Source organism: Anguilla rostrata, chromosome 4 (genome assembly GCF_018555375.3).
Source record: "Anguilla rostrata isolate EN2019 chromosome 4, ASM1855537v3, whole genome shotgun sequence".
NCBI classification, from domain to species: Eukaryota; Metazoa; Chordata; class Actinopteri; order Anguilliformes; family Anguillidae; genus Anguilla; species Anguilla rostrata.
In genome coordinates this window covers 30,770,092-30,784,773 of record NC_057936.1, presented here as the reverse complement: position 1 = coordinate 30,784,773, position 14,682 = coordinate 30,770,092, and the positions used below count along the sequence as shown (strand labels likewise).

General features: G+C 37.3%; 1 protein-coding gene across 2 annotated transcripts in view; it reads right to left on the bottom strand.

Moving 5' to 3' along the window:
* dpyda.1 (dihydropyrimidine dehydrogenase a, tandem duplicate 1) overlaps positions 1-14,682 on the bottom strand; it is a 181,974-nt gene that overhangs the window by 93,409 nt on the left and 73,883 nt on the right. For both annotated transcript variants that reach the window (XR_010329557.1, XM_064332212.1), the window contains exons 9-11: positions 9,950-10,057; positions 8,883-9,052; positions 6,384-6,594 (exon numbers count right to left, since the gene is read on the bottom strand). Coding sequence is in view for 1 of the 2 variants with exons in the window: in XM_064332212.1 (XP_064188282.1) it covers positions 6,384-6,594; positions 8,883-9,052; positions 9,950-10,057 (489 nt within the window). In the remaining variant the exon portion in view is untranslated. The remainder of the gene's footprint in view (positions 1-6,383; positions 6,595-8,882; positions 9,053-9,949; positions 10,058-14,682) is intronic.

Genomic DNA, 14,682 nt, shown 5'->3' with positions numbered 1-14,682 from the left:
TGCCTCTGGAAGGAAACCTCTCTGGCAGGTGCAGATTCCTGGCTCCATTAACCGAAGGAATCCATGCTGTCTTATGTGGTACAAAGGGGCATGCATCAGCATTACACACTCTGTGAGGAGGATGGAAGACATCCCAAAAGTCAACACCATATGCATTTAATGGCGAATTTTAATGCCTCACCCCATTGCACGCATGCACACACACACACACACACACACACACCCACGCACCCATGCACACACGCACACACACACACACACACAAAAACCTCTACACAATCCATTTCTTTTTCCAAGCCACAGTGTCTGAATACAATACACATCTTCTCTATGTAATTCATGTATTGAACTCCAAATTGCACAAAAAAATAAACAAAGAAAAACAAATGCATGCCATGTAAAAATATAACTTATTGTAACTGTATGTGCATGCTGAGGATACATTAAAGTCACTGGGTATTATGAACAGGGAAAAGACAATGACTTAGTTGAAAGCTTCCCCCACGAAAAGACAAGAGACATACAAATACGTAATACTGGTGTTCAGCATATATTAGATAACATTCTATTAAAATTAAAATTAAAAATGAATGAAATATTGCATATTACTTCAAATAAGGCAAGCCAGTCCCAATTTATTGGAAACGGGATCACACAGATCTTGAATCTCTGCTTAAAGCTTGTTATTGTAGCTCTGGATGCACCTTATGCAAATGGACAGTTCTCACCAGCACAAACAAAGATATATGTAAATGCACGGTCCCTTAAGGTATCATTTAGGCACAGGTAAACATTACTCACATTTCTGACATTCTGCAGAGGTCATTAACAGGTCATTGAAGCTTGAAAATTATTTGTCAGATAAATGTATTGTCTACTCACACCACGAACATGACCTCATTAAATATGCTAGAGACATTATTGCTGCAGAAAAACGTGGAATGAAGTGTACAGTAAAATGAAAGATAACAAAGTAAACCTACGGGCCACACACAGTATATAGCACTTGAAAATTCAACTTGAACACATTTTTGTGCCTTTGGACAGAGCTACAGGAGGAGTGAAGACAGCGAGCATGTGGTTGATCCCCAGTTAACTTAAACCTTGCCCATCGGTGGGCTGTTGCCAAGGATCTAATCATTGTGTCACCGCATTGGGCCAACCCTCTAGATTGCCAGCAGACTTTCCAGCTATGTCAGCTATTCTTGCCCTGTATACACTGCTGTACTCCCCCTGCGGACTTGACAAGACACTTAAGTGGATAAGTAATTCACATCTCAAAGAGGAAAGAATACAGAGTGCTCAAAAACACATTTCTCAGCAAAATGCTTCTTTTTCATCCTTTTACAGAATAAAACTCATCACAACTCTAACAACATATAGCACACAGTACAACACCATACCAAAGAAGTTGTCTGTATATGTACTGAAAAATACATGAAGTGGTACGAAATGCACAGCACTGTCCAGTGACCACATGTGAAGCATAAGCAAGTATACCCCAATGCCCAAATGTTCAGAAAATGGACATGAACAATCATGCACAAACACATACACATGTACACATACACATGCACACACACACACACACACACACATAACCACGCACAGACATATACACACAAAAGCCTGTATGTAATAAACATTTGTCCTTAACTTTGAATAAGAAATATGCTGAAATCATTTTTCCATTAATTGTGATCTTCCCTAAATCTAGCCTTCATTGTAAAAAAAAAGAAAAAAATAACTTAAAACATGCATTTAATTATGAGTGAAGGTTAAGAGAAAATGTTGATTGAATCAAGGACACATGAGTGGATAAAAGTCCATGCATCATGTATAAGCGTCCAGACACAGACACACACACACACACACACACACATTCTGCTTTAAGATAATCAGAGATTTGCTGTCATGAAAACAAGAAACAAGATTTAGAAGTGTACAAAAAATTCATCATAACAGAATACACCCTTATCAAATCTAATAGCTTAGCTTGTAGTGAAGCAGAACATTTAACTCTGTCTGTTATCAGCAATTATTCTTGTTTTAATTAACCCTGCGGAATAATTGCTAATTATAAGAATGCCCTCCTTCATTCCAACCACACCTTTTGCAAATTGGAAACATTGAGTGTTCTGTAATTGATCAGTCAATGATTGCTAAGTCAGTTAAAATTCACAGGCACCTTTGTGAAACTGCAGATGTTGACTCTAAAACAATAAAATAAATATTTTTTGGTAAATATTTTGTGGCAATGGAATTTTCTTTAACTTTATTAAAGCTAAAAATGGTGACGATAAGTAATATATTTCATTTTTGTAGCTAAGTGAGGCATGCAAACATTTAGTTTCATACATACTGTACTGTATGTTTTACAGAAGTGAGTAATTGTGAATCCATGCATAGCATTATTTGCACCTGGTTAAATAGCAGAAATATGCATTAGCATATTGAGTGATTCAAAAAACAGTTTAACAGTTGACATGGGCAAAAAAATGGCAAAATTCCTGAATTTTCAGATTAAACAATTTCATCAGAGTGATGTTGTCCTCTCTGGACAGTCCATTCAACAGTGAGCCCACAGCACGACACTAGAAACTGTTTACATAATAAGTCTCTAATTAACAATCATACCAGGTTTGCCAATTGTACTGCAACATAATTATTTTTATAAAAGAATGGGAGGTGCTGCTAGTTAAAATATATAGCCATAATCAGACATTAATCAAGTCAAGAGTAAGGGAAAGCACAAACCTAAAATAATTTAGTACCATACTGCCATAGTATGTCATAGTATTTCTAAATTAAACAACACTTGCCTTCTTAAAAAGAAATTGATCAGTTTGCTAATTCAGTACAAACAAAAATTAAGAGCTAAAATAATATATTTCATATTCGTCATAACGTATGAGTGATCCCTAGCACAATCCACAATTTATAATCGAAGATACTAGCAGACTGAGAAATTAGCACCGGTTAATATGAGGATAAGAATAAGACAAAGAGAGCAGACTAATTGCATGTAATGATCACGTGACGTGAAGTGTTTATGAATGTATGAGCATGTGCTCATGTGTGTCAATTTTTACTCTAAAAACACAACCTGAGAGATGTATTCACCATTACTCATTCCACATCTGTGTGCTCCCAAATGTAAACACAGACCATGCAGGCTATTATGTCTGGCTCTGATAATAAAGGATAGGTTTACTGCATTCTCTCAAGCCCCACACATATTTTGATGAGATGACAAGGGATATATATCACATAAAGTCCTGCTAAAATCTGCTAAATACAGATAAGATGAGCCACGGTAAATTCATGAGCCTTTTCTCAATGATGGTGCTGAGGAAATCTCCAGGAATAATTGCAGGTACAACATTCAGAGAATGACCTGTGTCTGTCCCCCAGCTGGATGTGGTTCACTAGAGATCTGTTCTCAGACACAAACAAAAGTGAATTCAAACTGACTCACGAAAAAATGAATATGTATGCTGAAAGACCAGTTAAGTCAAAAAATGCTAAAAATAAATAAATAAATAAATAAAATTTTGGAGAGAACTTTTGCATAACACGTTTGTGCTGATACATAAAACTATATATTTGTACATACTTTAATGGATTCTTAAGAAACAAGTACAGTGAAATGACTTAAGTTTAATTTGTCATTCCAGTTCATACACTGCAGAATCATGTGAGTAATTAAATATTACTTGATAGCTAATAATGTGTCAATTATTATATATATACATAAGACAATATTTTAGCATCTAGTATTAAAGCATGTATTAATATATTAGTATTAAATATAAAATAAAGCATTAAATCTCCAGATAACTTTCAGATCTTATGCACACCATATAACAACAGAAACCTTATGCCTTATACCATGGCACTTAAGTTACAGGATTAACAGTTGAGATTATGTTTGAACGTACAGTGAAATGAGGTATAATGTAAAAATCTATCTTGTAGCAATCAAGACCATTATTTTGGTTACAACACATAGTGCTGGGTAATATTTGTCAGTGAAACTGGAAAGACAACAATGGGGGAGTTAAATGTGAAAGCTTGCAAGCTCCTGTTTAGCCCAAGATTTGTCTCATTCAATTTTTCAACATTCGGCAAATGGTCCAAAGCAACTTACACAGCTTACATTCTTTAGACACAATGAATTTACACAGTTGGATATTTACTGAAGCAATTTGAGTTAAGTACCTTGCTCAAGGGTACAATGGCAGTGCCCCACCTGGGAATCGAATGCACAACCTCAGTTGCAAGCCCAGTTCGAATATTCATTACGCCAGACGGGCACTCCAGACATTTAAACAGTAGTTCCCTATTTCTGCTGGCTGGTATAAAAATAAAATTATTCACATTATGCAAAATTACACTGCTGAAATATTTCCACCACATCAATATTACTTATGACATGAATCCGAGCAGTATATGCTAATTCAGTATTTGGATATTTCTTTTCACTGAAATTTGTTACTCAAACAGCAATGAAGCTGGTTTTATACCACGCCATTGCTCTATTATAGCTACAATGAGTTCCATAATGTTTGGGACAAATTAAGACATTTTATTTCTTAATTTGGCTCTGTACTCCAATTTTAGATTTGTAACCAAACAATTCACATATTCACACACACATATTCTGGCTAACTAGTGGTTTGCACCTTGCAATGTAGCCTCTGTAGTTCTAATCATGTACTTCTGTAGAAAGTAGTCACTGACACATTCGCGCCTGCCTCTTGAAGAATGTTTCCGATCTGTCCCACAGGTATTTGGGGTTTTCCTTCATTATGGTAATCAATTATAGAGGTCTTCCTTGGCCTATCACATTCTTTGCAATTACTGAGCTTAACAATGCTCTCTTTGGGCATTCACAATGCATTCACCAATATCTTCCTAAGTTTTTTCTTAAATTTGTTCTTAAGAAAGGTCAGAAGAAAAATCTACGTCAGATTCACCACGTGTTCTTAAACCGCAGAATTGTTCGCACATGTGTTCTTAAAATGATGAATCCCATCGTCCTCGTAAATGTAAAGCGCGTGCCAGTTGTTCCTAATTAGCATAGGTAAACGCCCCGCCAATCCCCATAAAAGGGCACGAGACTGCAGGGCCGTGTGCACACACACAAATCGAAAAGAAAAATTGAGAGCGAATGAAGTCAATAATGTCGAAACAAACATCTAAAGAAGGTGAAGCACCGGACTCCAAACGTAAGAAAAACTTCAGTAGTTCTGAAGTGGAGGTATTGCTGCAAGAAGTGAACAGCAAACGACCTGTCATATTTAGTAGCGTCAGTAGTGGATATAAAATAACACAAAAAAAGATGCATGGGATGCTATTACTCGTTCAGTGAACGCTGTATCCGGAGAAGGGCACACAAGTGATGGTTTGATGTCAAATCTGAGGCAAAAAAAAAAAAATGCTGGTGGGAGTGGGCGCAAGGAATTGCGTGTTATGCATTCAAACGACAAAGAGCTTCTCGTCACATTAATACCGCTAATTAAATCAACCGGCAGTAAACTGCACACAAAAATGTATTGCCAGTCATTTTGGTGTCACCCCCCTAGTGACGCCTCTGAATTGTTCTCTTCTTCAACATGTCCATGTGTTTAAAAAGAGTTACCTAAGTGCTTAGTTTGTGTTCAAAATTTAAACATTTGCTTTTGCAGTATAGACCAAAGATTGCATAATTGAAACCCCCAAAAATAAAAGGTCACTACAATGGTTTGTTTTTTATCATTTATTTACAGATGAACTCCTACTGGGGCAACCACCCTCTGAGGTGGAACCTGGTACCTTAATGTTTTGTAAAATAATGAAAATAATTATTAAAAAATATTATAAATGACAAAAATATTATTGTAATTTAAATCCTATAATATTATACAACTGTAGAATTGTAGAAAAGCATGTCAGCACTCAAATGTGAGTAAGTGTGCTCTTGAGTGTGCGTGGATTCTGTTCTTACCTAAGAACAAATCCCAAATAAGAAAACATTGGTTAATGTCAGAATCTTCGTGAAAACTGCGTAAGTGGGTTTTAAGAAGAAAATTCTTCTTAAGAACAGTTGGTGAATGAGGCCCTTCCTTCTTAATGATATTTCAAACAGTTGATTTTGGTTAGCCTATGGTTTAGCCTATGTTTCTGGCTGTTTTTTCTTTTTTCTCAGCCTCATAATGTCTTTCTTGACTTTCATTTGCACAACTCGCACAACAAGGCAATCAAAAGGCCAGAGTCAAAACTAGAACCAATCTAAAATTGCGGGGTACAGAGGGAAATAAAGAAAAAATGTGTCTTTGTCCCAAACATTATGGAGCTCAGAGAATATACTTGAGATAAAACCATCGTGAATGAACGCTTACCTTTGGGGTCATTCAACATCGAGCCAAATGCGCTGATGATGTAATCAGCTTTCAGTCGCACAGTTTGTTCCTCGTCCTCGATCCACTCTCCAGACTCGGTCTGCTCAGTCCGGCAGAACTCCATGGCAGACACCCGGCCGTTTTTCACAATGACCTCGCGAGGGGACAGGAAGGGTAGGAACTCACACTTCTCCTCCTTTGCAAGCTCCATCTAAAGAATTGCCACAAAGAGATGAAAGTTAAAAGAGATGAAGTAGTACACATCTAATTATTTTCAGATTCTATTTGGAGATGACATCAGGCAGACTCCATTTGAATACTTATTTGAGTATTTAGTCAATACATTCCTTTCTAAATAGCTGTCCAAGGACGAAGGACAGGCTTAGTATTTTTACAGAAAATATCAGGACAAGTATTCAGCAATAATACAGCATGAAGTGTCAACAGCAAAAGTCTGCAATGCCGTGCTGTTTAAGAGAAATCTGAGTGACCATTATGCGGCTATCGTAATGGTCAATCATATTTCAGTTGATTTATCAAGATATGGACAACAGCTGAAAAACTATACAGTACTATACAACTATACAATACAGTACGGCTTGCTCTTCCCCCACAGTTTTTCTATCTCGATTCAGATCCATACAGAGCTGGTGCAATCTCGTTGAATTTTCTCCATTACATGAAAGTACCCAATGCCTACAAGACTTTTAAACTTAGGCCCAATAAATGCACTTTATTATTATAGTGCACTAGCTGTATGCCACTTTAAGGGAAAAAAGGAAACAGCTATGAATAGGTACCTTATTTTCAAATGTGCCATTTCTACAAAAATGTGGTTATAGTGCCAAGAGAAGCAAGTAGAGAATAGGAACAAGGAAGTTTCAAATATGTATGTCTTTGAAGAAACATGATGAAGTAGATTGTTGACTTTTTACTATAAGATGAAAGTATAAAATACAAATAAAATATACACATGCACAATATATTGTACATTGCATAAGGTGATCTGGGCAGCCCAGTTCTTTTAAAAATACTAATATAGTTTACATGGCTCCAGGTGAGTGAACTATGGTAACACAGAGCGTGGATTTAGTTGTGGAGATACAGCATATATGTCCATGTTTTTTTTTTCAGACATGATCACAATAACTGAGAGAGCCATAGCATTAATTTAACTTGATGGATTGCGAAGCACTGGCCAATATCTGCCATGCATATGTCCAGGGCAGCGCAGAGGGATCTAGTCATTCCACGCAGGGCTATGTGGAGTCTAGAGTGGGCTGCCTTCATTCATGTGGAGAATTCACTTTGTTGCGCTCTGTGCGAATGCGTGAAATCACCAAGAGAAAACCTGTGGAAACCAGTGACATGGCAACCTGATCGCCCTGTGGGGAAATCTGTACTCAATTACCTTGTCATTCCATTAATTTCAAATGGATGAGGTGCTATCATCATCATCAACTATAAATTGCAAAGACACTAAATATACTTTCACATATAACATGCAGTCACAGTGATCACATAATCAACACATTCCCTAACTTAATTTGGTCCAAATCAAATTTTGCTTTTTGAAATTGGATGATACCACACACGCTCACACACACACTTGCACCCTTTTTCAAATATTTTCAAGAAAAAAAGTATATATATATATATATATATATATATATATATATAAAGTGTGTTATATATATATATATATATATATATATATATATTTATATTATATATATATATATATATATTAGGAAGGAACCTAAGATTGATCTCCAAATATAACTGAGTTACAACAAATTCAGTTAAAAGGCTCAAATATGAGATGGAAAAGAATGCATCAGCTCTGTACACTTTTAAGCATATACTGCATACTACAACCATCAGTAAGCTCGTGAGGAAAACCCACCAAGGGCTATTACTGACAGCGCAAGAGTTCTCAGCAATCTAATCGGCAAGTACCTATGAATTTGATGAGAAACAATGACTGCACAAAAGATGAGGCAATCCTTTGTATCAGTCAATGCATGGTCTCAGAGGCAAGTCTTTCATATAACTGCCAAAGACAGCAATGAGTGGGTTTCTCCCATAGATCCAAAAAAAAAGCTACTGCTGTGAAGCTTGTAGGGCTCTTCCTCTATGAATGGAGGTTTTGACAGATATCATCCAGTTACCACAGCTCAAATTCTGCCACCGAGAGAGAGAGAGAGAGAGAGTGCAAGAGTGAGAGAGCAAGAGAAAGAGCAAGAGACACAGTAAGAGAAAAAGTGAGAGATAGAGAGCAAAAAATAGACCGATAGAGAAAAAGAGCAAGAGATCAAAAAAGATAAGGACAGAGAGAGAGAGAGAGAGAGAGAGAGAGAGAGAGAAAGAGACAGGCTCAAGAGAGGTGTCAGCAGAGCGTAGACAAGATGTCTTAATAAACCCCATTGCCACCGCATTAGCTCAGCAGACCAAATATTAATAAGCTCTGTCGCACGGGCCTCCGTGTTAACGCTGTACCTCTTCGGGGACGGCCCGGATGTTTGTGAACCCCTTCCTGAAAACCACAAAGACCCTGCGGGCGCCGCAGCGCAGGGCTGAGGTGGCGCAGTCGAACGCTGTGTCGCCCGCGCCCAGTACGATGACGGTGCCGCTGAGGTCTGGCAGCTGAGACCGGCAGCTACACATCCCTATATGACAAAAGGGAGGGGAAAAAAAGAATGTGATTTGTGTCTGCGGAACCGTTTCTGTTTAACGGCTCAACAGATACTAGTACTTAAGGCAGTGTAAAATTGCATCTTCGAGTCTGCCGACACAGCATGTCACTATCAAATTATTCTGCTTCAATGAGAAGCAGTTTTACTCCTTCTTTTTTTCTCAAATGTCCTCGTATAGGTAATTTCATACTTGGTACCTTCAGCAGAGCTGCTTTTATTTTATCTTGGATATGGATGACTACGGACTACATTGAACACAGATGATTTCAGCATCTGATATCACATCCCACTGAATCCATCAAAATCCGCTCTATTCCAGTAATCTGATACATTTCGCACATGAAATCATACAAGGGTTTCCCACACAACAATGTGTAGCTGCACTGATAGAATATTTTGTGTACGGTGTGTTTATTTTAAAATTATGCACGCAAGTGTAATAGAAGTACCTCATATATGACTACTGCAAGCTCCAATTCATTTTTTACAGCTTCAAATTCATTTCAGTGGCCATATCAAAAATCTAATTTTTTGTTATTTTACACGTTTGCTAATCGCCTGGATGTAACCTCAGGATATCAACATTTATAAACGGATTCTATTTTATGATAACCACTTTCCATTTTCCTAGTTGTATATTAATATGAACGAGGATGACAAGCAAAATATATATTTCATACATTGTCCAACACACATTCACTTACTATTCATCAATACGCTCTGAACTATGAATTCACACCTCATGTCTTAAAAACTGATTAAAATAAGATTTGTCTTGTGACAAATTCAGAGGTATTATTTTATTTATATGGACAATCGTTCTGATAATATTAAATCAACATTGGCATTCTGTAAGCGTTCAGTTGTTACCGATTTTGCTGGCCGTGGCAACCAATGGCAGGAAGTCCTTGGAAGTAAAAAATCCTTGCTCCATTGACAGCCCTTCAAAGATTCTGTGCTTGTTAGCCTGGGGCAGACCTGTTTAAACAATATGACAAATGATTCAAATGTTTTAGTGCACTACAAAGCAGAATAAAATAATAATAATGAAATATTTAACGTTTTTTCTGAAGAAAACTACGCTGTAAGGAGTTAAATACCTGAGAAGTCTGACTAACTGACTCACTGACTGTATCTGTCTAGACCTACAATTACCCAAGTGGACTGGGGCGGGAAGGCTGAAATGTTATTTCTGATCACTGCTTGTGGCCCAGGTGGCCGAGCTCTGTGACAACTTTCCCTGGCCTCAATGATGGGGTCCCAAACATACTGTGTCATCAGCCAGGCCTGCAAGCCTGGTGCGCTCAATAATGTGTAACTTGTAAGTGCACAGTAGAGCTGAACGCAAGCCTTGCCACTATACTTGTTAACCATATTGAGCTCTGATACAACAACCTGCTCCCATGTGTCTCTTCCTGATCAATTTTCATTTCCTGACCAGGGGAGAAAAAAAAGCAACACCCCGCTCCACTCCCCCACTCTCCTCCTCCCCCACCTTAGCGCGGAAGCCCTACCCCCACTCCCTCCCACCTCCATGCAGTAGCCCTCTCTCTTCTCCCTTCCCCCTCTCCATTCCAGAAACCATAGAGGATGCTACAAATTGATCCCTGTGCAGTAGGAAAAGGGGGAGAAAAAAAACAGCCATCTTACAAAGAAAAAACAGGATACCATTCCCCCTTATATTTTACAGACCACAGTCGGGGACACAGTTAACTGCTATGCTCACCATTTACCTGATATTAACCTTATCCAGTGGCTTATCCTTATCCAGTAACAGTGTTATCCATCATTGCATTTGTTGAATCAGTCTAAAGCACTGTAAACACATTACGTCTGCAGTGCTCCACACAATTGTATTTGGATGTATTGCATAGTGTGGCAATTCATATTTCATGTCACTAAAAAATTATATACCACCATACACTGTAAAGAATACATTCAAGTTTTATTTTTATAAGCAAAACTTTATTAAATCCTTCTATTGCCATTGTTTGCCATTATAAAACAAAAATATTAAAAAAAATTTTAACCAGTGAAACTGACTTCAATTTAATGAAACCACAATGCACTTTCTTTTTATTTCTCACAAAAATTCACTAATGTTGTGTATTGCAGTTAAATCAAACAGAGGCCTTTCTCCACTTTAAGAAGCTATTCAAATATTTCAGATCTTTCCTTAACCTTTATACTGAAACAGTGAACTCACAAATAGTGCTGGCTAATAGATTGGTCCAATCACTAAAGGATTCAGCTAGAAAGACAATTATGGGGGAGCTGTACATGGCAAAAGTTTGCTAGCCTCTGATTTATTACGCTCCGTTTGATTTAAATAACCTTTAAAATTTGAGCTGAAAAAGAACAATCAGATCCCAACCCCATTTGATTTAGACAGAAAACAAGACTCATATTTCAAGCCATAGAATGACTGAGGAGGTGAAAGACTGACCCCTCTTATGTCAAAATCAATTAACTTTACCCCACACTCTTCAGAGATAATTAGATTTCAAGGAAGTGCTCTGTCTCAGTTCTGTTTTGCATAGTGCATTAATGGACTTTATTTCTTGTGCTTTCCCGATCCTATTCAACCTCTTCAAAAAAAAGCCCCATGTATCGTATGTTTACTGTTTTCTCATTATAGCACTGCTATAATGATTCATATGAGGTTACAGAGATGCCATGATACTGAGGGTGATTTATTCATTTATTTATTTATTATAATGGAGAAATGCATTAATACACTTCGGAGTTCCGAAGTTTCCTTAATATGGAGGCTATACTGAATTTTGAGAAGAAATAAAAAGTACTAAACACACCATGCATGAAGTTTCCCAAAGACTCTCTTTGCAAATGCCAGTTATGATACATCTTTGCATAATGCATTTGCAGCATGAAGAAATACACCCTCCATGCATTTTAAACATGCTTCCTACAGTTCATTCCAATTGTATTTACAGTAACAGGCCTTTATGACCATAGATAGTACATTAAAGGCTCGCCACCCCCTACTACATCTTTTCCCTTACTGTTGTATCGATTGGGCAATGTTTCATCACTCAATTCACTTGGCTTGGGTAACCAAGTGAATAGTTGGTTATATTGTAGACTGCCAAAAAAGTACTCCGTTTATATTGTTGAAAAGCAAACGTGAGGCGAGCTGTAAAAACACGTAAGTGACCAATCACATAGTACAAATCAGTCCTTGCAAATGTACCTCTGATCTGTAAAAATAAAACCAGCAAAAAAGACAAAAAGAAATCCAACTCCACCCATCTAAAATATTATACATACTTTCCCAGCCCATTCTCAGAGGGAATGACGGTTATCAATCATCATCTCATTACCAGCTTGTCATGTGGGTTTAGGCTAAATGTATTCTGGCTCACCGCCATGCTAAATGTTCAATGAAACATCCTTAAGGCTGACTACATGATCTGCCTAAGTCACACAAGCTATACATCTAAGAAGAACATTAGTGTTATCATAGCTTAATAAATGGGACCATTTGAGCAGTGTAATCCCATGCTCTGGGTTATCTGCCTTCTGCTATACTGCCCTATTAAATGGTAAAAAAAAACCAAAAAAAAAAACCACAGTGTAATGGGGATATTATTTTATGGGTGAGAGCTCATAAAATATGAATATGTATAGTTAAATAATGGCAACTACAACTGTAAATTTTAAAGCACCAAGGCACATATTTTCAAGAGGGAATGTGCTTCAAATGACTATGTGTTTAAAAATGCAGGATTATGATACACCGTACGAACACTATTCGCTAGGGAGAAGACATGAATATAGATGTGTCTTATTCCTGGGAATGTGTACTTTAAATGACATGTTTGAAAAATAAACTCAATTCAACCATATTAGTGACCTGAGGTAATTTGAGACTAAACACACACTGCAGAAATACCAATATACCAAAATGGTTTTTCTTTTGTAATTTTGTTGCACTGGTGAAAAGATTTCCACTAGACAATAATTTCACACACAGATATTAGGTTATTCCCATATACGATCAGGCTAAAAACGTTTGCGTCTATACCAAACTAGTATGTATTTATAAAATAATGGTGGTTTTTAGTTGGTGGTAAGAGGTCTATTAGGGCCATAATACTTGTAACATGCATTAAAAAATACATATTTTAAGTTATGTACTCTATCCATACTTCACAATTAACCCTGGGCCTAACCACGTAAAGCCCATGGACACAAGTGTTCATACTAGTGAGATCTTGTGGAAAATCAGAACACTCAACAGACTGCTGATATTCCCATTCCTTATACACTAAGCATTTGAGTTGTGTATTTCTGAGACTGTAATATGAAAATACTGAATTGTCTTGTAGACATGTATTCTTTACATGACAGTTACACAATAGAGTGTTCTGTACCTTGTATAACAAAGGCCTGAAGGACAGAATGAAGTCTGATGTTTGCATTGTGACAATACGATCTTATGACTGTACTGTACGTCAGGCAGTATTGCTAAAAATGTGATAGTTCATTGTTCAACCTGGCCATGCATCAGGAAGTGTTTGTGCAGGATGGCAACTCGAATCCTGTGGTGAGCAGTGCTCTATAGGGTTGCTGTGGATGGGACAAGAACACCGGAATGGGATTTTTACCTTTTTTTATTTTTTTAACCACTGACTTGATTGCCGAATTGGATAAGCGTTGAACAGTAATTTAAATGAACAGAACAGCTGAATTCTTGTAGCTAGACAAAAAAATTAGATTTTGTAGTCTTAGTGAGCCACTCTCAGAAGTAGAGAAGACCAATACATTTCAGCAGTCACCTCGACCACAGATCACACAATGATAAATAATGCCTGATTGTTGAACCATTGTTCAAAATCAGTATTGGCTTTCTAATCACAGTCACCCCATTTCCTTGAGAAATGCAATGCCAACCACCGTCTTTAAATGGGCAAAAAAAACAACACTGATCCATAGTAAGGGCAACCAATGAACCATCTCACGGAACTTTAAATACAGCCATAAAGACTTTCTGTCTCCTGAACAGTGCTCAATACAACCACATGCTTAAACTGTGAGTTCATTTGGTAACTAGGACTATATATTCATTCAGTGCACAAAAACACAACCCTGACTTCAAATGGTGGTGATTTTGAGAATGAATGGACCTCATAATCCAATGATTCAAAAACTGAATGCAAGCAAACAACTGACAAATTAACTTTTAAATAAAAAGGTGCTTGAAAGGTTTTTTTGAATCAACCAGGTCTGCCTATTATTAAAAAAAATACAAATCAAAATAAAGATATTGCAGAATAGTGTCCCCCAAACACAGTATTATTTAGTTTATCCCAAAACACTCAACATCTCTGTTGGAAATATAAAATACAGTTTTGGGATAAAATGAAGAAACCATGTTTTTTCCCACTTCTATTGTTGGCTTTGCGACATAGCTCAAGAGGTAAGACCGATTGTCTGGCAGTCGGAAGGTTGCCGGTTCAAAGCCCGCCCTGGGCATGTCGAAGTGTCCTTGAGCAAGACACCTAACTCCTAACCTCTAACTGCTCTGGCGAATGAGAGGCATCAATTGTAAAGCGCTTTGGATAAGTCCATTTACCATTTAC